This window comes from Haliotis cracherodii, unplaced genomic scaffold (assembly GCF_022045235.1).
Source record: "Haliotis cracherodii isolate W230 unplaced genomic scaffold, xgHalCrac1.p SCAF_12, whole genome shotgun sequence".
Lineage (NCBI taxonomy): Eukaryota > Metazoa > Mollusca > Gastropoda > Lepetellida > Haliotidae > Haliotis > Haliotis cracherodii.
In genome coordinates, this window is record NW_027266267.1 from 17,913,330 (window position 1) to 17,938,677 (window position 25,348).

The window sequence follows — 25,348 nt, forward strand, 5'->3', positions numbered from 1 at the left end:
CATGTGATAAATGTCACATCCCTCTCCCCACACATACAGCTGCAAATAGAATGTTGATAATAAACCAGGAGGTAGATTGCACGTTGGTAACGAACCAGGAGGTAGATTGCACGTCGATAATAAACTAGGTGGTAGTCACTTCACTACTGGCTGCTTTGTCACTTCATCCACTAGTTCCTTTGTCACTTCCTCCACTAGTTCCTCTGTCACTTCCTCCACTAGTTCCTCTGTCACTTCCTCCACTAGTTCCTCTGTCACTTCCTCCACTAGTTCCTCTGTCCCTTCCTCCACCAGTTCCTTTGTCACTTCCTCCACTAGTTCCTCTGTCACTTCCTCCACTAGTTCCTCTGTCCCTTCCTCCACCAGTTCCTTTGTCACTTCCTCCACTAGTTCCTCTGTCACTTCATCCACTAGTTCCTTTGTCACTTCCTCCACTAGTTCCTCTGTCACTTCCTCCACTAGTTCCTCTGTCCCTTCCTCCACCAGTTCCTCTGTCACTTCCTCCACTGGTTCCTCTGTCACTTCCTCCACTAGTTCCTCTGTCACTTCCTCCACTAGTTCCTCTGTCACTTCCTCCACTAGTTCCTCTGTCACTTCCTCCACTAGTTCCTCTGTCACTTCCTCCACTGGTTCCTCTGTCACTTCCTCCACCAGTTCCTCTGTCACTTCCTCCACTGGTTCCTCTGTCACTTCCTCCACTAGTTCCTCTGTCACTTCCTCCACTAGTTCCTCTGTCACTTCCTCCACTAGTTCCTCTGTCACTTCCTCCACTGGTTCCTCTGTCACTTCCTCCACTAGTTCCTCTGTCACTTCCTCCACTGGTTCCTCTGTCACTTCCTCCACTAGTTCCTCTGTCACTTCCTCCACCAGTTCCTCTGTCACTTCCTCCACTGGTTCCTCTGTCACTTCCTCCACCAGTTCCTCTGTCACTTCCTCCACTGGTTCCTCTGTCACTTCCTCCACTAGTTCCTCTGTCACTTCCTCCACTAGTTCCTCTGTCACTTCCTCCACTGGTTCCTCTGTCACTTCCTCCACTGGTTCCTCTGTCACTTCCTCCACTAGTTCCTCTGTCACTTCCTCCACTAGTTCCTCTGTCACTTCCTCCACTAGTTCCTTTGTCACTTCCTCCACTAGTTCCTTTGTCGCTTCACTACTGGCTGCTCTGTCGCTTCATCCACTAGTTCCTTTGTCACTTCACTACTGGTTGCTCTGACACTTCCTCCACTGGTTCCTATGTCACTTCCTCCACTAGTTCCTTTGTCACTTCCTCCACTAGTTCCTTTCCGTTCCTTTCCTTTTCTCACACACAAACACACACACACACACACACACAAACACACACACACACACACACACACACACACACACACACACACACACACACACACACACACACACGTTTGTTATGAGTGCAATAATCAATAATGAGTGCAATAATTTTGGACGCGATGTTAAACCCAATTTCACCTCAGTTCACTTTTCTGCCACACTAAGCCTTTGTATAACGCCTTGACTTACTGCTCAAAGGATTACACCAAACCCAATCACTCACTGAAACCCCCAGTGTCTGTTTGTCAAAACGTCTGAGGTCTTTTCTACCACATAAAGATAACACCCCGGGATGTAACTGGAATAGTGTTCAAATTGATCACACGCGTTGACTTTGATTATGTTCTATAAGGGTCAGAATGACTGTGATGTTACACATTTTCCTGACTTGAAATGTTTCGCCAGGTAGAAGAGATGTATTTACTTGACACCCAAAATACACATTTCCTTTCCAAAAGGAATCAGATGATAGGACAGGATGTGGCTAAAGAGATGTTATTTCCGAAAAACATAATTCATCCAATTTCATGTGGGGATTTTAAAATGTTTACGTCAAACATAACAGAATTATAAATGAAGTAGATACTGACCATAAATCAACCACTCTTTTAGCAGATGTCATTTAAAAACTCATTCACTCCATCTCAGACGCTCTCGCATTCGCTCGCTCACTCACTCTTTAAGCAGACGGTCATAATAAACTATGTAACTCACTCACTCACCCACTCACTCACTAACTCACCTACTCTCTCACTCTTTAAGTAGAAATAAACCAGGTTGTAGGTTGCACATTGATAATAAACCAGGAGGTAGATTGCTTGTAGAAAAAGAAATCATAAGGTATATTGCACTTAGATAATGAACCAGGAGGCACATTGCAAGTTGGTTATGAACCAGGAGGCAGATTGCAAGTTGATAATAAACCCGGAGGCAGATTGCACGTTGATAATAAACCAGGAGGTAGATTGCACTTATATAATAAACCAGGAGGCAGATTGCACTTAGATAATGAACCAGGAGGCACATTGCAAGTTGGTAATGAACCAGGAGGCAGATTGCAAGTTGATAATAAACCAGGAGGCAGATTGCAGGTTGATAATAAACAAGGAGGTAGATTGCACTTATATAATAAACCAGGAGGCAGATTGCACTTAGATAATAAACCAGGAGGGAGATTGCAAGTTGATAATAAACCAGAAGGCAGATTGCACGTTGATAATAAACCAGGAGGTAGATTTCACGTTGATAATAAACCAGGAGGTAGACTGCACGTTGATAATAAACCAGGAGGTAGATTTCACGTATATAATACGCCAGGAAGTAGACTGCACGTTGATAATAAACCAGGAGGTAGATTGCACGTTGATGATAAACCAGGAGATTGATTCCACGTAGATAATAAACCAGGAGGCAGATTTCACGTTGATAATAAACTAGGAGGTAGACTGCACGTTGATAATAAACAAGGAGGTAGATTGCACGTTGATAATAAACCAGGAGGTAGATTGCACGTTGATAATAAACAAGGAGGTAGATTGCACGTTGATAATAAACAAGGAGGTAGATTGCACGTTGATAATAAACTAGGAGGTAGATTGCACGTTGATAATAAACTAGGAGATAGATTGCACGTTGATAATAAACTAGGAGGTAGATTGCACGTTGATAATAAACAGGGGGGGGGGGGTACATTGCACGTAGATAATAAACCAGGAGGTACATTGTACGTAGATAATAAACAGTTTGATGTGTACACATGGTTTTACAGTTTGCAACATAAAGCGCTAAAAAGAATACAAACTAATTTAAAAATCACGTTACTTAGATAACGGACTTTCAAACAAACGGGGAAAACATTTACTTTTGTAATTTCCTGACTGCGTACTTTATTTTTGAGTATATGACAAGGTATAACGAGAACTGTTTATAAGAGTGAGTGAGTGAGTGGGTTTAATGTCACTTTAAACAGTAATCCAGTTATATCACGGCGTGTAAGCTTAATGTTGGAGGAAAGCCCGAAGCACGGGCGTGGTGCTGACAAACCTAGAAACATAATCGTGGCGAACCTGGTTTCGAACCAACAGTCATAGGTTTCTTCCGTGACCAAAGGACGCAACTCTGCACGGAGAATCGCGGAGCCTCAGACGACTGGGCCACCCGTGCCCCCTAGAGAGTCAGTGAGTAGGTTTGGTTTAAGGCTGGTAGGAACAGTATTTCAGTTGAAACCTGGTGGAGAGCAAGAATTTATGCATGTCTTAGGCGTTCACTTTGGTGAAACACACGAGCGCTGGTGTGGTGCTGACAAATAAGTGAACTAGTATTTGAACCCACTATCATAGTTCTGGCACGGCAAGGGACGCAACTCTGTAAAGAGAATCGGGGTGTCGTTGACAGCCCGATTCACAAGTTGCCCCGAATCATGTGTGAATGTGACATCAGAAGTGTAGTACGTAATAAAAGCAGTTGAATCACTCGGATAAGTGGAAAACAGGAGTGCAGATATGGTTGCTTTTCTGATTTTGTTCACAAGTTGTTCTCTCCAAGTAGTTTCCAACCATAAAGGACATGGGAAAAGGAAGAGAAAAGTGATAGAGGAAGAAGTATAAGTTCCAAATTATTTACATCCTGATTCTAAAGATATCAACAAGGACATAAACTCTTTCACCAGGTTCCATTAAGTTCACTTGACTGCCCCATCAGTTGAAATCGAATACTAGCATGCACCAGATAGTCCTCTTTTGATATTTAGGAGACCAGCACCTTCAACGTGCATACCTATATATGTGTTACAGTAGTTTCCTGTTCTGCATAGCATTACAAAGAGACAGACAAGGCCTTGTGGAGAGTATTCAGTTTAGCAAGTGACTTATGGTGACTAAAGTACGATGTGATAATTGTTGTCGTAAGGCGTGCCTTAAGCCCCTATCTCACATACACGATTTAAGAAATTGCAAACACGATTTTTGAAAAGTTGAAAAATCGTGTTGATTCGTGCTCGACCTTGTGGTTTATGGAAATTTCTTAACCAAACACGACCCTCGTACGACCAAAAACGACTCTCATACGACCCTCATTCGACCTTCATACGACTGAACGCGACACACATACGACCGTCATAAGATATTTATACGATACAACACGATTTAACCTCATTGAACACGACCCAAATACGACTGTCATACGACCAAACACGACTGTCATACGACGCCAATACGACTTAACACGAATCAACACGACCGCCATACGACTGAGCAAGAACTTCATACGACAACATAGTTTTTTAAATATTTTGGTCACGTGGGTCATGTAGTATATAAGCTGCATAAGCTGAAGGTCGTATGAAGGTCGTATGAATGACCCACGTGACCAAAATAAACAAACATATGTCGTATGAAGGTCTTGCTCAGTCGTATGGAGATGGTGTTTATTTTTGTAATCGTATTGACATCGTCATGATTCGGGTTTGATCATATGGCGGTCGTGTTAAGTCGTATGGGCGTCGTATGACATTCGTGTTTGGTCGTATGCAAACTCTGCACACCAAGTACATAAATATCTACAATGGTGAGTGAGTGAGTTTAAATTTTACATCGCATCGGCAGTATTGCAGCCATATCGCGATGAGAACAAGATAGTTACTATAATTAAAGACCTATCGACTAAGGACAGTAAAACAGTAAGTTAAATATCACAGTTTAGATATAAAACAAACCTAAGCAATAATAAAAAAAAAACAATTCAGTTGATTAGTTCATATAAATTAAAACCAGGCTATAGACCACTAGCAACCAAAGTTAGACCACCTAACTGGGAATCATGAGGACTTACAGTGCTTTTGCTTCCTACATGACTCCCAGAAGGGTTTATGCCATCACTTTGGTCACCAGTGGTTGTGTGTCATTATAACAAATTTTAAAAATAGTACAATCAATATATTAAAACACTAGTTGATATTAATCATTTCAACATAAATGGACTCACGTGCCACTGTCAGGGGGACAATAATTTTAAACTATGTTAACCCCCTGAGTGGCACAGCCTTCAATAGTTTAAGTTGTAAATAACATCACACTATTTTAAAACATTCAAAATTCAAAATTTATCAAATAGTTTTATTTATTTTAAAAAATCAAGAATCAAACGAGCATTAACATTGTTAAAAAGATCCTTAAAAGAAGTTGAATGATAATAGGTAATGTGCTTGACTGTAATTCTCTTATCACAAGGGACAAAAAACGGAGGATCCTCACCTTTCAAGATATACTCATGTGTGTAGCGACTATGGCCAATGCGACATCTTCGCAGAACAACCTCGTCATGTCTGGATTGGCAACCCAAGCAGGTGTAGCCTAATTTGGGCTTAAATTCATGAAGTTTGTTTATACCTACTTGGGTGTCCCATCGTTTCTGCATCAAACTCTCACATATTCCTTGATGTAAGGTTTAAACTGTAAGGTTTAAAATCACTGTAGGGAAGCGAAAAGCAAGAGACGGATTTTTCAAGAGCTGCTTTAGCTGCAGCATCAGAATTCATACAAGTAATGCATGACCAAGACCAAAATACACATTAAAATATAACGCAGGTGCGCAGCCGATTGATAAGACCGGGCCAATCCTACCACCCGTCTAGGCGAAGTAAGGGCCGAAGTAGCGTGTTGGAACCAGTGCCCTCAACTACCAGAATCCTGTCCTCCGCCGACACAGGGACGCAACCCACGGCAAACGGGTTGCCCAATTTGGTCGCCTTTTACGACAAGCAATGGGGTGCTGTGGACATATTCTACCCCGGGTCCACACGGGGGAAGTGCTATCAGCGGTACCCAGCACCCAGTTGCTTTTCACGAGTGCCTATCTACAACGGATTTAATCAGTACTACGCGGATTATCTAGTTCTCAAAATAACCCTTACAGACTTCTCTCTGCGTTCGTGACCATTTATTCCGTGACCAACTGAATAGCGACACGTGCCCCTCCCGTGGCCATGTTTGCAACATGTTTCCGTCTAAGCGCAAACGGGCATAGGTAAAAGAATTGTCAAATCAATGCGTAATGATTCAAGAATATTTTCCCGGTATGTCACATATATTCAAAATGCAGTTGAAAATCACATCGGGACTTAGTCTTATACAGTATGACGGAAGAGATGTAGCTGTACCTTTGGTATATTTTTGCAATACATATGTAAAATGAAATTATTTCTCAGTTATTCTTTGACCGAAGTACTTGAAGTCATACGCGTATTCGGGTTGGTTTGTCGTATTTTTTGCACGTAATAATCATAAAAAGGAGGTTGCAGGTTACGGAAAGGGGCGAGTGGTGAGGAATGTACCCTCTGTTGCCTGATCCGTATCATATACCTTTGCTGCATTGATAGTGAGTGAGTTAATGCTTTACGTCACATCGGCAATATCCCAGCCATATCATGACGAGAAGTAATGCATGAAATATACATATATTTAAACTTTATAAAAATCTGTCATAGAAGGACAGTATGATAACTAGAATACCACAGATAAGATTTAAAACTAGTTGTGGAACATTTAAAAGCATTAAGTATTATGGAACAACACAATATAAAAATGGGCTACAGATCGTCAGTAACTAAAGGGAGATCACCATACCAGGGACCAAGGGGACTTACAGTACCTTTGCTTCCTGCATGGACCCTGGCAGGATTTATATCAACCCTTCAGTCACTGGCGATAGTTTACCAGTTAAGCCTTAAACTAAAATGACAAAAATCCTAAGTTTTAAAATTCTGGCATGCATAACAATACTTTGAATGATGTGGGACTTACATACCCTCTTAGGGGGACTACTGCATTGATAAGAGTGAGTGAGTTAAAATTTTAAGTCACATCGGGAATATCTCAGTCATATCGTGACAAACTAGGGTTAAACATATAAATGCATTGGGACTTACATAAAACACATATTCTCCGATTAAAACTGTAGTAGGAATAAACATACTTTGAGTGATATGGACCACTTTAACCAGGACATGCGTGACCGTGATTCTTTCATCACAAGGGATGCAGAATGGTGGATCCTCCCCTTTCAACAAATACTCATTTGTGTAACGAGAATGGCCAATACGACATCGTCTTAAAATGAACACTTTAAATCTGGACTGACAAACCAAGTATGTATAACCGATATTTGATTTTATGTCATGTAATTCATTTTACCTACTTGGTGTCCCACTTCTTTTGCATCAGATCTCGGATATATGATCCAATCACAGGTTTGTAATCAGTGTATGGGTGTGTATGCTTTGATTGCAGTTATCTGGTACTTTGACAGTTATCTGGTATTTTAGATGATATAGTCCTGGATCCAATGATGGTGGCACTAGCATCTGCGTCAGCATTAATAAGAGAACAAAATATTTTTGTTACATGTTGTTTGTTAACTCAGATTCCTCCGAAAACACAGTTATTTATGGTGGATCGCATACCACAAATCATGTACGCACCTACATGGGAAGATGTTGAAATTTGTGAAAGAAAAATCTTCAACCAACATATATTACACTTTAAGTGTCGATCTTGGAATGACACACTTTGAAAACTCATGTTTCAAGTTGAGAAATGTTTGGACTAAAGTAAGAGAAATGAAATGAAGTTGTTTAGTGCATGATATAATCAGACAACGTCGCCACACCACATTCTGGGGTGGTACAATGACAGGCAATCAACCAAGTCACCGTGCCTGACACGCAATCAACCAAGTCACCGTGCCTGACACGCAACCAACCAAGTCACCGTGCCTGACACGCAATCAACCAAGTCACCGTGCCTGACACGCAATCAACCAAGTCACCGTGCCTGACACGCAATCAACCAAGTCACCGTGCCTGACACGCAATCAACCAAGTCACCGTGCCTGACCAACCGATTCATCGTCACCTCTCACAACCAGCAAAGGTTACAGGAGCTCGAGTAAAATTCTGAATCTCAAAGGGGTTATAATATTATATTGTGGAAATTATTTATTAACAAAAAAAACCACCTTCTTATTGTCATTTTTATCCACATCTAATTTTACAATCTCAATTTTCAAGCACAACATAAGAATAAATGAGTTGATTGATAAATGTGCTCTTTAACAATATACATGTTTTTGTACATATGTTTATACAATAGTCCCTCAAAATTACGAGAGGGTCGTAGAATAGGAGTTATCGTTTTTGTTTGAAGCAGCATCAGGTGTTCATGCCACTCCATCTCTTCGAGGGTCACCAATTTCCATTTGGCTTGTGTCGGAACGGCAAGAGTTGGTGACGAATAAGTCAGACAGCATTAGCGTTAACTGTCACACATCATGTAACACATGTGTAACAACATGTAACGTATTGTCGTTCATCGTATAAAAGCCCGTTGTTTTTTTATTCTTGTTCCGTGTATAATGTTCTGCTGATACCAGTTCAGAAGAAAGGAATATGGCATTAATATTGACTGTTTGGTTGATACATGTTATCGTATCCCAATTGCGTGGATTGATGCCATGATGTCAACCACTGGATTGTCTGGCCCAGACTTGATTATGAGTGAGTGAGTTAAACTTTACCGTCACATCGGCATTATTGCAGCCATATCGTCACGAGAAAAGTACTATATTCAAATTAGATATACATAGAGAGTTCGAAAAAAAACTGTCGTCGAAGGACAGTAAAATAATTAGATTTATCACAGATTTACTTTAAAACTAGTAGTTGGCCATAAACATATAAAACCATACGTAACAATACAATATAAAGAAGAGCTATAGATCGCCAGCCACTGAAGGTAGATCACCATACTAGGGTCCATGGGGACTTACAGTGCCTTTGCTACCTGCATGGACCCCAGCAGGATTTACACCATCCCTACAGTGATTGTACGTAAGTTTTAGCCATAATTACAATGACAAACATTCTACGTTTAAAAACGCAGTAGAAGTAAATATTCTTTGAATGACAGGGACTTACGATATCCTCTCAGGGGGACAATAATTTTACAGTACTTTAACCCCCTTCGAGGATACTGCCACTAACAATCTCTGATATAAATTAATTCTACCAATAATAAAAAAAACATTTTAATAAAACTAATGAAAAAAATATATTTCTTTTAAAAAGTGAATGATTAAATAAGAACTTCTCGTAGTAAAAAGATCCCTTATAGATGAAACCTTGAAATATTTATCCCTTGTGATGGAAAAATCAACACAATCAAGCAGGACATGCTTCACGGTGATTCTCCTATCACAAGGGATACAGAATGGAGGATTCTCACCCTTTAATAGATATTCGTGTGTATATCTCGAATGGCCAATACGACATCGTCGTAAAATGACCTCTTCACATCTGCACTGTCAACCCAAGTAGGTGTAACCGATAGCTGGCTTAATTTGATGTAATTTATTGATACCAACTTGGGTGTCCCTCTTCTTTTTCATAAGATCTCGGATGTAACATCTGATCACTTCTAATTCCTTACAGTGATTATTAAACTGTGGTGTCACAGATTTGATGAGTGCTGCTTAAGCTGCAGCATCAGCCATTGTATTGTCTGTTATGCCCACAGACTGGGCAACCAGCAAAATACGATGTCATATTGGCCAGTTAAAAGATCATTATAAAGTTCTAAAATATTTATACTAATTGGATGATTAGAAGAGACTTTTTTCAGTGCCTGAAGACAATATAAAAAATCAGAAAAGATTATAAATTGTTTATATGCAGACTGTTTTTTAATGTGTACTAAAGATGTGAGGATGGCATTGGCCTCAGCTGTAGAAATAGAGCTATTGTCTGGTATTCTACACTGAAGGGCAAAAGAAACGTCATGTGGATGTATCATATAAATATATATTTTCAAATGCTTATATATGTAAGTAAAGACGTTAGAGAAAGTCAGTGTTTGACCCACATGAAATTAACAGTCTGGGGAATGTTTTTGCGAATTGTGAATTTGGGGAGGCACCAGAAGACATCAAAATCAGTACCTGGTGTGGCCACCACGGGCGTTGACTACAGCCCCACATCTCCTGTACATGGAGTGGACTAGCCTGTTGATGAAGGCCATTGGGATATGTGCCCATATCCTCAGGAACGCTACATGCAGTTCATCTGCAGTTGTCGGCCTTGGGCGTACACGGTTGAGTCGGCGTTGGACCTCATCCCCAAAGTGTTCAATAGGATTCAAATCCGGACTGAGGGCAAGCAAGGCATGATTTGGATGTTGTGTTGCTGGAGGAAGTCCCTGGTGACTCTGGCAGTGTTGGGACAGGCGTTGTCTTGCTGAAAGGTGTGGTTTTGATGACGGGCAAAGAAAGGCAAGATATGGGGTCTGAGGACTTTGTCAATGTAGCGGAGAGGTGTGATGCCATTACCCCTGACTGGACCAATATTCTGAAAGACAACAGTTCCCACTATCTGGTTCAGTCCGATTCTACCCCAAACCATGATGCTTGGGCCGCCCCAGGGGTCTCGTTCCATAATACAAACATCAGCATAACATTCGCCCCTCCTTCGCCAGACCCTGACTCCGCCATCCACCGTTGAAACACAGTAGCGACTTCCATCAGTGAAGATGATTCTTCTCCATTGCTGGTGACGCCGATTTTGATGCTGCCTGGCCCATTGCAGTCGGGCCTGTCGGTGACGATCTCTTAGGATGGGTACACGAGCAGGACGGTGGCACGATATGTTGTTGGCAGATAGGCGACGTCGGACTGTACGATCACTGATGGCACGCTGGAGGTTGCCAATAGTTTGCCGAGCTGTTTCAGTGGCCATTCGGAATCGGTTCTGCAGATGTTGGCGTATCATGAAGCGATATTGTCTGGGAGTAGTGACTCTAGGACGACCACTACGCGGTCGGTCGTCGGTGGTGTTGGTGGTGTTGTGGTGATGTTGCAAACGATATATCGTTCTGACGTTGACATTGAATGCATTTGCAACGGCCTTTTTGCAGTCTTCCGATTGCTTGTTGTCTCTCATTTCCTTATAATTTTGGCATGGCTGATGATTCGAAATAACGAAAGCCAGCTTAACAGTTTTAGGTGTCTTTTATACCCATACCATCCACGATATGCACGTGCATCATGTTTGTGAAAAGACTTTTCCGCAACCGAGTCCCATTGCACTTTTGTAGGCTGCGTTTGGGCAAAGCACTCTATTTAAAACTCGATTGGTAAATGGACTTTAAGGCAACAAAAGGAAGCAGTAGAGCGTTAAATGAGTTTATTGACCACAGAACATGTAACTGACAGTGTCTGTTAAGTTTTATCAGTATTTTCAAAAGTGACGTTTCTTTTGCCTTTTAGTATAGAGGATAAATGTTTTGATCCAATGACGGTAACACATGCTACTTTGCCACCGTCTTTGGATCCATCAGTAAAGATTGAACGGTGAGAGTCGTATTTATTTCTTAACTGTACATATTCATGTTGATATATAGGTTAATTTGTGTCAGATTTAATAAAACGTGTTAGGGAAACGTCTACTTCAGACCTCACCAGCTGCCAGGGAGGAGTGGACAACAGACGATATGGTGAGATTATATCTAGATCTATATTTGCAGCAATAATATGTGATTTGATCCGAATTTCAAGTGGTGGAACCAGCTTTTTTTAAACAGTTCGTCATATAGGGGATGAAAAACGGAGTCATAAGCAGGATTAGAAGTTTTATAGTGTAATTTAGTGATATATTGAAGAGACAATTTAATACGGCATTAATTCAAAGAAGATTCATCAGCTTCGACATAGAGGCTGTCAACAGAAGTTCTAAAAGTATCAAGGCATAGTCTAAGTCCTTGATGGTTGATTGAATCTAGTTGGTTTAAATTACTCTTGCAAGCTCCAGCATACACTATGGAGCCATAGTCCGATTTAAACGGATTGATGATCTATATAAGTGAAGGAGGGTTTTCTGATCCCCTCCCCACTTTGAATTTGAGACGACTTTCAATAAATCTAGGGCCTTCAGACATTTAGTCTTTAAATATTTAATATGTGGCAAAAACGTCAAATGGTGGTCGCAAATCAATCCCAACATTTTTTCTTCTTTTTCAACCTTAATTGGAGTGTTATCTAAAAAGAGCTCTGGGTCTGTATGGGGTTTATTGTACAATACAGTCTGTGAAAACTTAAAGACATTCTCAAGACACCATTTATGAATTTTATTAAGACACAACTGTAATTGGCGTTCAATAGTATGCATATTTTTTACCATGACATGAAATATTAAAATCATCCACAAACAATGACCCATCAATTGAGTCATTTAATACTTTAGATAAACTATTTATCTCTATACTAAACAATGTGACAGACAAAATACTGCCTTGTGGAACCCCCTGATCCTGATTATAATGATCAGACAGGGTTGAACCAATACAAACTTGATATTGTCTGTCTGTTAAAAACTGTGATGCAAATTGAGGCAAGCGGCTTCTTAAACCAAAGTCATTTGTAAATCTTTTAAAATACCATGCTTCCAAGATTGAAAAAGATGGATACAGCATGTTGTTTATTGTGAGCTTGTGCTAAAGCTGTGTGTAGTTTATGTAGTGAAAAAACTTCATTATAGTCTTCGCCATTGTCAGAAGTAAAATTAACTGACAACGGGCTCTGTCGCGAACAATGCCCCGACATGAGTTTAATGTCCTATGGGCGGACACAACAACCTCAATATTGGCAAAGTTAGTCACAGACAAAAGATTTAAAGACTGTTGCCTCTGGTCCCACTCCACAAGAAGGGAGCCAGTCCAATGACGAGTAACGTTTTTGACTTCCCCACAAATTCCTTACAGCTTTTGAAACAGCAAATGGATTTAGTTTGATTGGTTCATGATCGGAAGACTCAATCACCAGGAATCAAGACCAGGAATCTATATTTTGTGATTTTGTAGGTACATTTTCATTTGAACTATTTTCCAGCACCCCTCCTCCCCACCCGCCACAAAGAGCGGGGTTTTATTACACCGGATCTTGAACATGCAAACATCAGGGATACAGAGTTGGTATACTCCAGTAAAACCAACATGAATAGCTGTATTTGTTTACCAAATAAAATGTCAGGCTGGTTCAGCCCACGACAAGAAATTAGAAACATACAGAATTCAGAGGCCGATAGTACCAGTTTGGCCCATGAGCCACCGCCTTCTGGCATGGGACTCTAGGCAAAGGTATATAATAGACATTCCTTTAAGAATATGCATACCATATGCTTTTCAAGAAATCAAAATATTGTCAAAATGTATAATTCATACACAGGGCTGGCGACAACTGAGGCACTTGGCAACTGTGGCAGGTCGCAACCGAGGCTGGTGGCAACAGTGGCAGGACGTAACCGAGGCTCGTGGTGACTGAGGCTGGTGGCAGGTGGCAACCGAGGCAGGTGGCGACTGAGGCTGGTAGCAGTAGGCAACTGAGGCTGGTGGCAGCTGTCAACCGTGGCAGGTCGCAACTGTGGCTGGTGGCAGGTGGCAATCGAGGCAGGTGGCAGATAACAACTGAGGCAGGCGGCAACTGAGGCTGGTGGCAACTGAGGCTGGTGGCAATCGAGGCAGGTGATAGGTGACAACCGAGGCATGTCGCAACTGAGGCTGGCGGCAACTAAAGCCGGCGGCAACTGAGGTAAGTGGCAACTGAGGCTGGGGGCAGGAGGCAACTGTGGCAGGTCGCAACCGAGGCTAGGGGCGACTGAGGCTTTTGGCAGGTAACAACTGAGGCTGGTGACAACTGAGGCAAGTGTCAGCTTAGGCAGGAGGCAATTGAGGCTGGTGGCAACTGAGGTACGTGGCAACTGAGGCTAGTGGAAGGAAGCAACTGAGGCTGTTGTCGAATGAGGCTGGTGACAACTGAGGCAAGTGGCAGATTAGGCAGGAGGCAACTGAGGCTGGTGGCAACTGAGGTAAGTGGCAACTGAGGCTGGTGGAAGGAAGCAACTGAGGCTGGTGTCGACTGAGGCTGGACATTACCTTTAGAAATAAAATAATGTTTGAAAATCTTGTTTTTAATTCAAAGAAATATTTATAAGGACTGTTTGATTCGTTTGTTATTGCAGCATATGTAAGACAAACAAGCTAGTCAAAGAATTCCCTTACCACACTATTTGACAAGAGTGACCATCCTCAATTGTAAGCGAATAGTGGTCGATGGGATAGTAGAATGATCATGCATGTGTTCATTTGTTTTTTTTTGGTTTTAAGCGCTACTCAGCAATAGTCCAGCTAAATGACGGTGGTCTGTAAACAATCGAGTATGGACCAGACAATCCAGTGGTTGACATCATGAGCATCGATCCACACAATTGGGATCATGGCATGCATCAACCTAGTCAGCGAGTCCGACCACACGATCCCGTTATCCCCTCTTACGACAAGCATAGTCGCCTTTTACGGCAAGCATGGGTTGCTGGAGACATAATCTACCCCGGATCTTCACGGGCCATCACAATTGTAACTGGCCCTAATTGTGTTCAACAACCATAAGGTACTGGGTTACCTATTCTGCACACAGAATAACCCTTTTAAATGTGGGTAAGTGGGTGAGGCCAGTGCTCGCTAAATGCAATGTCTGTTCCCAATAGAGATATTTATTTTCCAAAAATACACTCCCGTGATAACGTCTATTTTTACCATGTGGATATTTTTATTTGCCCACTGGTGTTTTAGACTGCAGGTGCAAACGAGTGTCGTCTCTTGACGTTTCCAGGGACCTAGCGTTAATATACTCACCATAGACAGAGCTGAGGTGTGGTAGGCGGGTGTGGTAGGCGGTGTAGTGTGCAGCTAAAAGTACAGATTGTGCTCAGATGTCCTCAATACTCCTACACAGGAACACAAACTTAGAACGGAATAGACCAAAGGCGTGTCGAGTCAAGGAAAAGATAAGTAGGAAGTTTTGTACTTCTTAAGAAAGTTCTCAGGAAGAGCCTGTCCATAGAATTTAGTACTAAACTCATGAACGCAGTGTTCTATAAGTCTGGGAGTTATGAATGTCTTAAGACAGTTGTTTGGAACATACTGGCTATAAAGTAAGTTGCATTTTTCAACCATCAAATAAGCGCAGTTTGAAACTTATCTTGTCACTTAGTTCTGTTCAACAAACATCAATCTTCGTTGTAGACTGATACTGCCAACATCCTACCAAAGGACTGATTTATCTACCCCGTTCACAATACGTCCAAGCCAGTTCTAACTAATTCTTAAACCGACCAACTCGTTCGCATTACGTCCTAATCTCGTCCCAAGTGCGTGTGTAATCGCGTCCTGACCCGACTCCTATGGATACCGAGCGCGTTGTAGTCGACCCAGTCATTGTGCACACGTACTGAAATTTATGTCCGACTGCACTACGTCGTAACACGTCCCTAGTAGGTTCGAAGTACGGCCATTCCGTTCATAATACGTCTTTCTCGTTTTGAGTACGTTGTCAATCCGACTAATTGCAGAACGGGATGGCCGGGATAAAATTTTGAGCAGACTCAAAGTTCTAGAGCACCCTCCCCGTCCGAGCCCGTCCATGAAGTTCGTAAAAAGACTGTCAACAGTTGCTACAACGTCCATTACGTTCATACACAGTTGGCGCCCGTTCGACAATTTGTTTACGAACGTATTGAGAACTAGTTTGGTGTGATGGGGGTATAGTCATCCATGTGAATTATGAACTGAATGTCAAACCTTTCATTTTGCCTTAGCTCTTTTCCTAAGTACCTGTACACCAGTATCTTGTAGTTATATAAATAGTCGAAGAGAATATCTCGCGGTTCAGATACTCGATTATGTCATTGTGCAGACGGAAGATGTATGACCAACACTAACACTAACACCAAAATTGGTGTAAAACAAAAATTAATTCTGTATCTGACTTGCATTTGCCTTCAGCCGCCTGTTTTCCTCCTTTACCTGCCGAATCTCTTTCTTCACCTGCCGGATCTCTTCCTTCACCTGCCGATTCTCCCCCCTCAGTCGTCTGGTCTCCTCGCAGAGCTGGAGGAGCTCAGCCTCGACAAGCTGCCAAAAACAAATGTAAGATGTCAGCCTACTGCAGTTATAATGCTTCACTCACACAGTCGAGGTGTGTGTACATCTACAAGCTTACTGAATCAAAACCTCTGATAGGCAGCAGGGTTTTCGCCTGATACGCTGATTGATGTTCGACTCTACACATTCATATATTTTGCCCTTCTCACCCACACAATATTGAAATATACACAACACACGACACATAGAAATAAGACGGAGTAGGCATGTACACATCTCAAGTAGGCGTGATCAGATCTAGAACTAGGAGGCGTGTATAGAACTAGTAGGCATGAATAGATCTAGTAGGCATGTACACACAACTTGAACGCGTGTATAGATCTAGTAGGCATGTACTAGTAGGCGTGTAAAGACCTAGTAGGGATGTATATACAACTAGTAGGTGTGTATAGATCTAGTAGGCATGTACACACAACTAGTAGGCGTGTATAGATCCAGTAGGCATGTACACACAACTAGTAGGCATTTATAGATCAAGTAGGCATGTACACACATCTAGTAGGCGTGTATAGATCTAGTAGGCATGTACACAGAACTAGTAGGCGTGTATAGATCTAGTAGGGATGTACACACAACTAGTAGGCGTGTATAGATCTAGTAGGGATGTATACACAAGTACGCGTGTAAAGATCTCATGGGGATAACCACATACCTAGTAGGCGTGTATATGTCTAGTAGGGATGTACACACAACTAGTAGGCATGTATATATCTAGTAGGCATGTACACACAACTATTAGGCGTGTATAGGTCTAGTAGGGATGTACACACAACAAGTAGGCGTGTATAGATCTAGTAGACATGTACCCACAACTAGTAGGCATGTATAGATCTAGTAGGCATGTAGTCACAACTAGTAGGCGTGTATAGATCTAGTAGGCATGTACAAACAACTAGTAGGCGTGTATATATCTAGTAGGCATGTACACACAACTAGTAGGCGTGTATAGATCTAGTAGGGATGCACACACAACTTGTAGGCATGTATAGATCTAGTAGGCATGTACACAGAACTAGTAGGCGTGTAAAGATATCAAGGGGATGTATACAGAAGTAGTAGGCGTGTATAGGTCTAGTAGGGATGAACACACAACTAGTAGGCGTGTATAGATCTAGTAAGCATGTAGACATAAATAGTAAGCGTGTGTAGATCTCATGGGGATGTACACAGAACTAGTAGGCGTGTATAGATCTAGTAGGCATGTACACACAACTAGAAGGCGTGTATAGATCTCATGGGGATGTACACACAACTAGTAGGCATTTATAGATCAAGTAGGCATGTACACACATCTAGTAGGCGTGTATAGATCTAGTAGGCATGTACACAGAACTAGTAGGCGTGTATAGATCTAGTAGGGATGTACACACAACTAGTAGGCGTGTATAGATCTAGTAGGGATGTATACACAAGTACGCGTGTAAAGATATCATGGGGATAACCACATACCTAGTAGGCGTGTATATGTCTAGTAGGGATGTACACACAACTAGTAGGCGTGTATATATCTAGTAGGCATGTACACACAACTATTAGGCGTGTATAGGTCTAGTAGGGATGTACACACAACAAGTAGGCGTGTATAGATCTAGTAGACATGTACCCACAACTAGTAGGCATGTATATATCTAGTAGGCATGTAGTCACAACTAGTAGGCGTGTATAGATCTAGTAGGCATGTACAAACAACTAGTAGGCGTGTATATATCTAGTAGGCATGTACACACAACTATTAGGCGTGTATAGGTCTAGTAGGGATGTACACACAACAAGTAGGCGTGTATAGATCTAGTAGACATGTACCCACAACTAGTAGGCATGTATAGATCTAGTAGGCATGTAGTCACAACTAGTAGGCGTGTATAGATCTAGTAGGCATGTACAAACAACTAGTAGGCGTGTATATATCTAGTAGGCATGTACACACAACTAGTAGGCATGTATAGATCTAGTAGGCATGTACACAGAACTAGTAGGCGTGTAAAGATATCAAGGGGATGTACACAGAAGTAGTAGGCGTGTATAGGTCTAGTAGGGATGAACACACAACTAGTAGGCGTGTATAGATCTAGTAAGCATGTAGACATAAATAGTAAGCGTGTGTAGATCTCATGGGGATGTACACAGAACTAGTAGGCGTGTATAGATCTAGTAGGCATGTACACACAACTAGAAGGCGTGTATAGATCTCATGGGGATGTACACATAACTAGTAGGCGTATATAGATCTAGTAGGGATGTACACACATCTCAAGTAGGCGTGTATATATCTAGTAGGCATGTACACACAACTATTAGGCGTGTATAGATCTAGAAGGGATGTACACACAAATAGTACGCTTGTATAGATCTAGTAGGCATGTACACACAACTAGAAGGCGTGTATAGATCTCATGGGGATGTACACATAACTAGTAGGCGTGTATAGGTCTAGTAGGGATCTATAGACGGAGTAGGCATTGGCACAGAACTAGTATGCATGTACACGCAACTAGTAGGCGTGTATAGATCTTATGGGGATGTACACATAACTAGTAGGCGTATATAGATCTAGTAGGGATGTACACACATCTCAAGTAGGCGTGTATATATCTAGTAGGCATGTACACACAACTATTAGGCGTGTATAGATCAAGTAGGCATGTACACACAACTAGTAGGCGTGTATAGATCTAGTAGGGATGTACACACAACTAGTAGGCGTGTATAGATCTCATGGGGATGTACACAGAACTAGAAGGCGTGTATAGGTCTAGTAGGGATGTACACAGAACTAGTAGGCGTGTATAGATCTAGTCGGCATGTACACAGAACTATTAGGCGTGTATAGAACTAGTAGGGATGTATAGAACTATTAGGCGTGTATGGATCTAGTAGGCGTGTATAGATCTAGTAGGCATGCGTAGAACTATTAGGCGTGTATAGATCCAGTAGAACATGTTGAATGGGTTGAAGCAGTTAATTAAACTCCTGATGACGTGGCACTGCTGTCCGCCTCGTTGCTACCGGTGTGGTCGTCATCAGGGTGGCAAAGGGCGTCGAGGAGATGGAAGACCTTGAAGTGGACGGTGTCTGGGTGTAGGGGGTGTGTGCTGCTGGGTAGCCTGGGTTGTTGTCTGGGGTGCCTACTCCTGGGGTGCCTGGATGGTTGCCTGAGGTGTTGCCTGGGTGGTTGTAGGGGTTGTCTGCTGCTGGGTAGCCTGTGTAGTTGTCTGGGGTGCCTGCTGCTTCGTGGCCTGGGTGGTCGCCTGGGGTGCCTGGATGGTTGCCTGAGGTGCCTGCTACTGGGGAGCCTGTGTGGTTGTCAGAGGTGTCTGCTGTTGGGTAGCTTGTGTGGTTGTCTGGGTGCTTGCCTGGGGTGCCTACGGCTGGGTAGCCTGGGTGGGTGTCTGGGGTGCCTGCTGCTGGGTAGCCTGTGTGGTTGTCTGGTGTGCCTGCTGCTGGGTAGCCTGTGTGGTTGTCTGGGGTGCCTGCTGCTTGGTAGCCTGGGTGGTAGCCTGGGTGGTCGCCTGGGGTGCCTGGATGGTTGCCTGAGGTGCCTGCTGCTGGGTAGCCTGTGTGGTTGTCTGGGTGCTTGCCTTGGGTGCCTACAGCTGGGTAGCCTGTGTGGTTGTCAGAGGTGTCTGTTGCTTGGTAGCTTGTGTGGTTGTCTGGGTGTTTGCCTGGGGTGCTTACGGCTGGGTAGCCTGGGTGGTTGCCTGAGGTGCCTGCTGCTGGGAGGCCTGGGTGGGATTCTGAGGTGTCTGCTGCTGGGTAGCCTGGGTGGTTGCCTGGGGTGCCTGCTGTTGGGGAGCCTCTGTGGTTGCCTGAGGTGTCTGGATGGTTGTCTGGGGTGCCTGCTGCTAGGTTGCCTGGGTGGTACCGTGGGTGGTTATCTGGTGTGCCTGCTGTTGGGTAGCATGGGTTGTTGTCTGAGGTGTCTGCTGCTGGGTAGCCTGTGTGGTTGTCAGAGGTGTCTGCTGCTTGGTAGCTTGTGTGGTTGTCTGGGTGGTTGTCTGGGGTGCCTACGGCTGGGTAGTCTGTGTGGTTGCTTGAGGAGCCTGGATGGTTGTCTGGGGTGCCTGCTGCTGGGTGGCCTCGGTGGTAGCCTGGGTGGTTGCCTGGGGTGCCTGCTGCTGGGTAGCCTGGGTGGTCGCCTGGGGTGCCTGGATGGTTGCCTGAGGTGCCTGCTGCTGGGTAGCCTGTGTGGTTGTCAGAGGTGTCTGCTGCTGGGTAGCCTGGGCGGTTGTCTGGGGTGTCTACGGTTGGGGTGCTTAGGTGGTTGCCTGAGGTGCCTGCTGCTGGGTAGCCTGGGTGGTTGTCTGGGGTGCCTGCTGCTGGGTAGCCTGGGTGGTAGCCTGGATGGTTGTCTGGGATGCCTGCGGCTGGGTAGCCGGGGTTCCGGCCTGAGGAGCCTGCGGGGCGAAACCAAGTGATTGAAGACAACTGAACATATTTGCTGGAAATCTGGAAATAATGGCTATAAATAGTGGTGACAATGGGAATCGCAGAGATCGTTAAACGAGATGCGTGATGCGACTGGGGAAGTAACCATGTTCTATAGTTCAACCTTAGGGAGCAACCATTTGATGTCAATGGGGTGGGGGGTCGGGGGTTTGGGATTTTGGTTTGAGCTTAGATCACTTTACACAGACATTGGACTCTTGACAATACAATGCCCATTTTATGAAAGAAAAAGGCAAATAGCTGTTTTCAGTAAAACTGGGCCTGAAGTCTTATTCTAAAACTATATCAAACTATACCAGCAAGCACGTGCCCAGGGACTATCGGGATGTTCAGGAAGAGGCAACTGAAAGTGTGTACATTGATTTAGTCTTGTTTAAGCCCAAGCATAAAGCCAAGTCACAAGCGCCTTGAAACAATGTGGAGACGTCACCAACATCCCGCCCTATCCGACACTGTTGTGCAACGAGGCTACACGAGTATCAGGCATTGCTCCTTTCATGATACATCGGCCAGACAATGGAAATTAACATCGTGTTAAAAACATCGCACACACAATGTTTTACCAATAATATTATTTGCAGTTAATCGTTCTTGATCATTGTCTATGTTTCAACGTCCATTATCCACAAGCTATCGCTGTAAAATTCAGTCAGCATTGTTAGAGTAGCTGTACTTTTCATGCTTTTCCTAACTGATGTGCATATCATATTAGTTAACTTTATTATGTTATATTACGGATTTCATTAAAGCACATTTTTCAGAAGAAAGCCTGATTGATACAAACTATTTATTTGAATTGACATGGATCAACCAAGTCAGCGAATCTGACCATCCAATCCCATTAGTCGCCTCTTCCGACAAGAATAGACATCTTTTACGGCAAGCATGGGTTGCTGAAGACCTACATGTATTCTACCTCGCATCTTCACGGGTCTGTATTGTGGTAAAACGTCTGTCCACAGAGAGGAAGTTCGTGGTTTCTATCCCCGGCGGCGTCATACCTAAAAACGTTTAAATATGGCGCTTGTTTTTACCATGGCGCTCGGCATTAAGGGGCTAAAACAGTGGGCTAGCACTATAAATTCGGCATTAGTCCGGACTAGTACAAGCAGACACACACACAAAATAAAATATCATTTTTTAAGTATACTCTTCAAAAAAAGAAACTTGACAGTGACTTTCAAAATGTAATATAATACGATTCTTTCAAAATAGGACACAGAAACCATATTTGAAACACTGTTTGAAGATCAATGTACACAATGTACACAATGTTCAAAACATTAATCGTGTCACCTAGACAGACACACGTAAACGATACAGTTAATGTCACAGGGGTACAGAAAATGTCAGTATCGGTTGTGTCTACCACGTGCATCAATCACCGCTTGACACCGACGACCCATAGATGCAATCAAGTTGTCAATAACACGCTGTTGGTTTTGCTGCCATTCATGCTGAAGTGCATCAAGAAGCGCCGGAAGTGTTTGGGGCGGTGGATTCCTTCTGCGAACGCGTCGATCCAACTCGTCCCACAGATGCTCAATCAGGGACAAATCTGGTGACCGGGCTTGCCAAGGTAATGTCTGGATTTTGTTGTGCTGCAAGATGCCTAACAAACACGTGCAATATGCGATCGAACGTTGTCCTGTTGGAACTGTCCGCCATGAACGTTGACGTGAGGAAGAACGTAAGGCTGTAGGATCAAGTATCTGTAACGCACACCTGTCAATGCACCTGCCACATGCACGAGAGGCGTCCTACCACCGTGATGAATTCCGGCCCATACCATGACACTCCTGCCGCCAAATGGGACAACCTGCTGCACACAGTTGGGGGCATAACGTTCACCCTGACGTCTGTAGACACGTGCGCGCCCATCAGCACATGTTAGTAGGAAACAGGACTCGTCAGTAAACAGTACATTTCTCCACCTTGCACGTGCCCATCTAACCCTCTGTTGACACCAAAGCAGAAGGTCCGCCAGATGACGTGGGGTCAATACATGACGTCGAACAGGTCTTCGTGCAAAAAGTCCAGCCTCCCTCAGTCTGATGCGTACCGTTTGATCTGATATTCTGCGTACCCCAGGGATCCGTGTGGTTGTAGACGTGGCTGTGGTAGTGCGGTCTCGGAGGTGTCGCAGACGGATGTATCGATCTTGTGCTTGGGTTGTCACCCTAGGTCTTCCTGACCCTGGTCTGTCGTTAACTCTGTTGGTGTTGTTGTATCGAGTCCACAGTGCGGGGATTGTCTGTCTGGATACGCCAAAGTGCCTGGCAACTTCTTGCTGAGTTGCTCCAGCTTGTAAACTCCAAATGGCGTTGTTCCGTTGAGCTGCATTCAGTCTTGGCATTCTGTCACCGCCTCTACTGCCGTTATAAGGACTGTATGAACAACCGTTGATGTGGATTTTTATACCCATTCAGCAGGGGGGCCTGCATGCCTAAATGCAGGATCCTGTGCTGCACGTTCTTTCCAGGCGGTTGCCTTTGGATGAAGCTGTAAAATTGATCCCCAAACGCTACGTTTATGTGCTTTGCATGTGTTTTCGCGAATTATAGACACATCATCTTTCTGTTTGACTTATTTGGTTCTAATTTAATGTAATTATTTTAGATATTTGGGAAAAAGTGGTTTTACATCTATGTCACGTTTCTTTTTTGAAGAGTATATAAAGTCTGATCTTGTGAGATATATTGTGAGAGATAAGCCGCGTGGATGTCAACACAAACTGTTTATAATCAAGTGTTACAGACATGGGTTTTATATGTAAATTTGTGTTGTGTACAGAGAGAATAGCATTATTGGGTCGTTTAGCGTTAAAAATCCAACTTATGGCGTAGACGGCGTTTTCTTATGGGAGGAGCTACGGCCAATAAGACAACATGCCATGCTGAACAAGGTCTGGACGATTGACAGCTTGTATGACAAGGCGCGGTGGACTGTCGATTGTATCACAGATGCACGGAGACCTTGGTGTGCCGCATATCTCGCTTCTGAAGCGCCGCTGTTCTGAACTGAACTTCATCAACACAGGTAACATCTTATGTGTTGTATGACAATTTACCTCTAATGTCTAAAAGTTCGACAAACAATCACTTTTGTCAATTAATTACCGAGTACGATTTGTGTCTTGTTGATTATTGAAACTTTTATTGTTCCGAGCCTGATTTGTGTTAGACAAATGGTTTCTTTTCTCTTATGATTCCGCCTGTAGTTAAAGGGTGGGTGGGTGAGTATGGTTTTACGCCCCTTTTAGCAATATGTCAGCAATATCACGGCGGGGGACAACAGAAATGGGCTTCACACATTGTACCCATGTCGGGAATCGAACCCGGGTCTTCGGCGTGACGGGCGAACGCTTTAACCACTAGGCTACCCGACCGCCCCTGTAGTTAAAGGAGCAGAAACATTCATGTCAAGCATCACACGAGTCAGTGTTTTGATAAGCATATTTTATCAACAATATCTTCTTTTGTCCAAGCAGGCTTACATCTTGTCTCATTGTCTGTCGTCTGTTCGTCCGCCCTTCACGCAATAACATTCGACTTCCCGTAAACCCAATAGTGTGTTTTATCGTTGATATGTTTTGTTTTTCTTTTCTCTGCAGATCTCATTCCTTTAACTCCAAAACTATTTTCCCACCACGCATAGGTTTACAGAGAAAGATTTATTGCTTAGGTAACATATTTTTTTACAATTTGTATTTTAAACATCACGAACGCACGAACGTACGCAAACACACATGCACTATATTGATCACAATAATTTAGTATTTCTTGTCAAAATCCCTATATGTTCCCTCATTCTTGAAAACCGTATTTCCTATCCCTGTGTGGACATTGTTTGAACACAGCGAATATAGCGCAACGTATTTGTTATGTTACATGTAAGCAAAGATAATATAGCTTCATATTCAAGTGATGGTGTATTGATGTGGCCTTAATACGTAGGGTTTGATACAGGGCATACCAGTCAAGTATTTTTTAAAAGACGTCTTTCAGTGCATATAAGTTGACCGTCATGTTTGAACACATGTTGAATATGGCTACTATACTGAACCGCAAAAGAAACGTCGCCCCAAGTTATATTGCATGAAAAGTTGTCATTTAAATATCGGGGTAATTTTTGTCAAAGTTTCTAAAATTTAACATTACCTTGTCCGGAAAAATGAAATTTGATGATAAAAAAAACCAAATTAGATGACAATAAAGCAGATCGCCAAAACGCATATCGGCAACGGCCATGGTAACCCGATGCACGTGAGTTCAGTGCAAACTGGAATGCACATGCGTCCCCCCATTTCTTGCCCTATAAAAATCCACCCAGAATGGATAACGTTCATTCGTTATTGAGATGCTAAGATTGCCAAAGCAAAAACATCAGCGACACCAAGCCCCTTGACGATTGGAAGCTGGACAAACCGCCCGGCAAGTAGCCAATGTATTTCAAGTCCACGTAAGGACCATATACAGGTTCCAGAAACGGTATCAGACCACCAACACTACAGATGACCGACCACGTGGTGGAAG

At 43.1% G+C, this 25,348-nt stretch overlaps 2 protein-coding genes across 2 annotated transcripts; both read right to left on the reverse strand.

Annotated features, from left to right (window-relative positions):
- Window positions 1–135: 135 nt before the first annotated feature.
- Window positions 136–10,397, reverse strand: LOC139457127 (fap1 adhesin-like). Its single transcript, XM_071238558.1, has 2 exons — window positions 10,318–10,397; window positions 136–1,162 (listed from the first exon to the last, which is right to left on the reverse strand). The coding sequence occupies exons 1-2, from the start codon at window positions 10,395–10,397 to the stop codon at window positions 136–138; spliced, it is 1,107 nt and encodes a 368-aa protein (XP_071094659.1).
- Window positions 10,398–13,558: 3,161 nt separating this feature from the next.
- Window positions 13,559–23,859, reverse strand: LOC139457128 (nascent polypeptide-associated complex subunit alpha, muscle-specific form-like). Its single transcript, XM_071238559.1, has 5 exons — window positions 23,706–23,859; window positions 19,374–20,761; window positions 16,203–16,337; window positions 15,060–15,113; window positions 13,559–14,131 (listed from the first exon to the last, which is right to left on the reverse strand). Exons 1-5 carry the CDS (start codon window positions 23,857–23,859, stop codon window positions 13,559–13,561), a joined length of 2,304 nt encoding a protein of 767 aa, XP_071094660.1.
- Window positions 23,860–25,348: the final 1,489 nt, after the last annotated feature.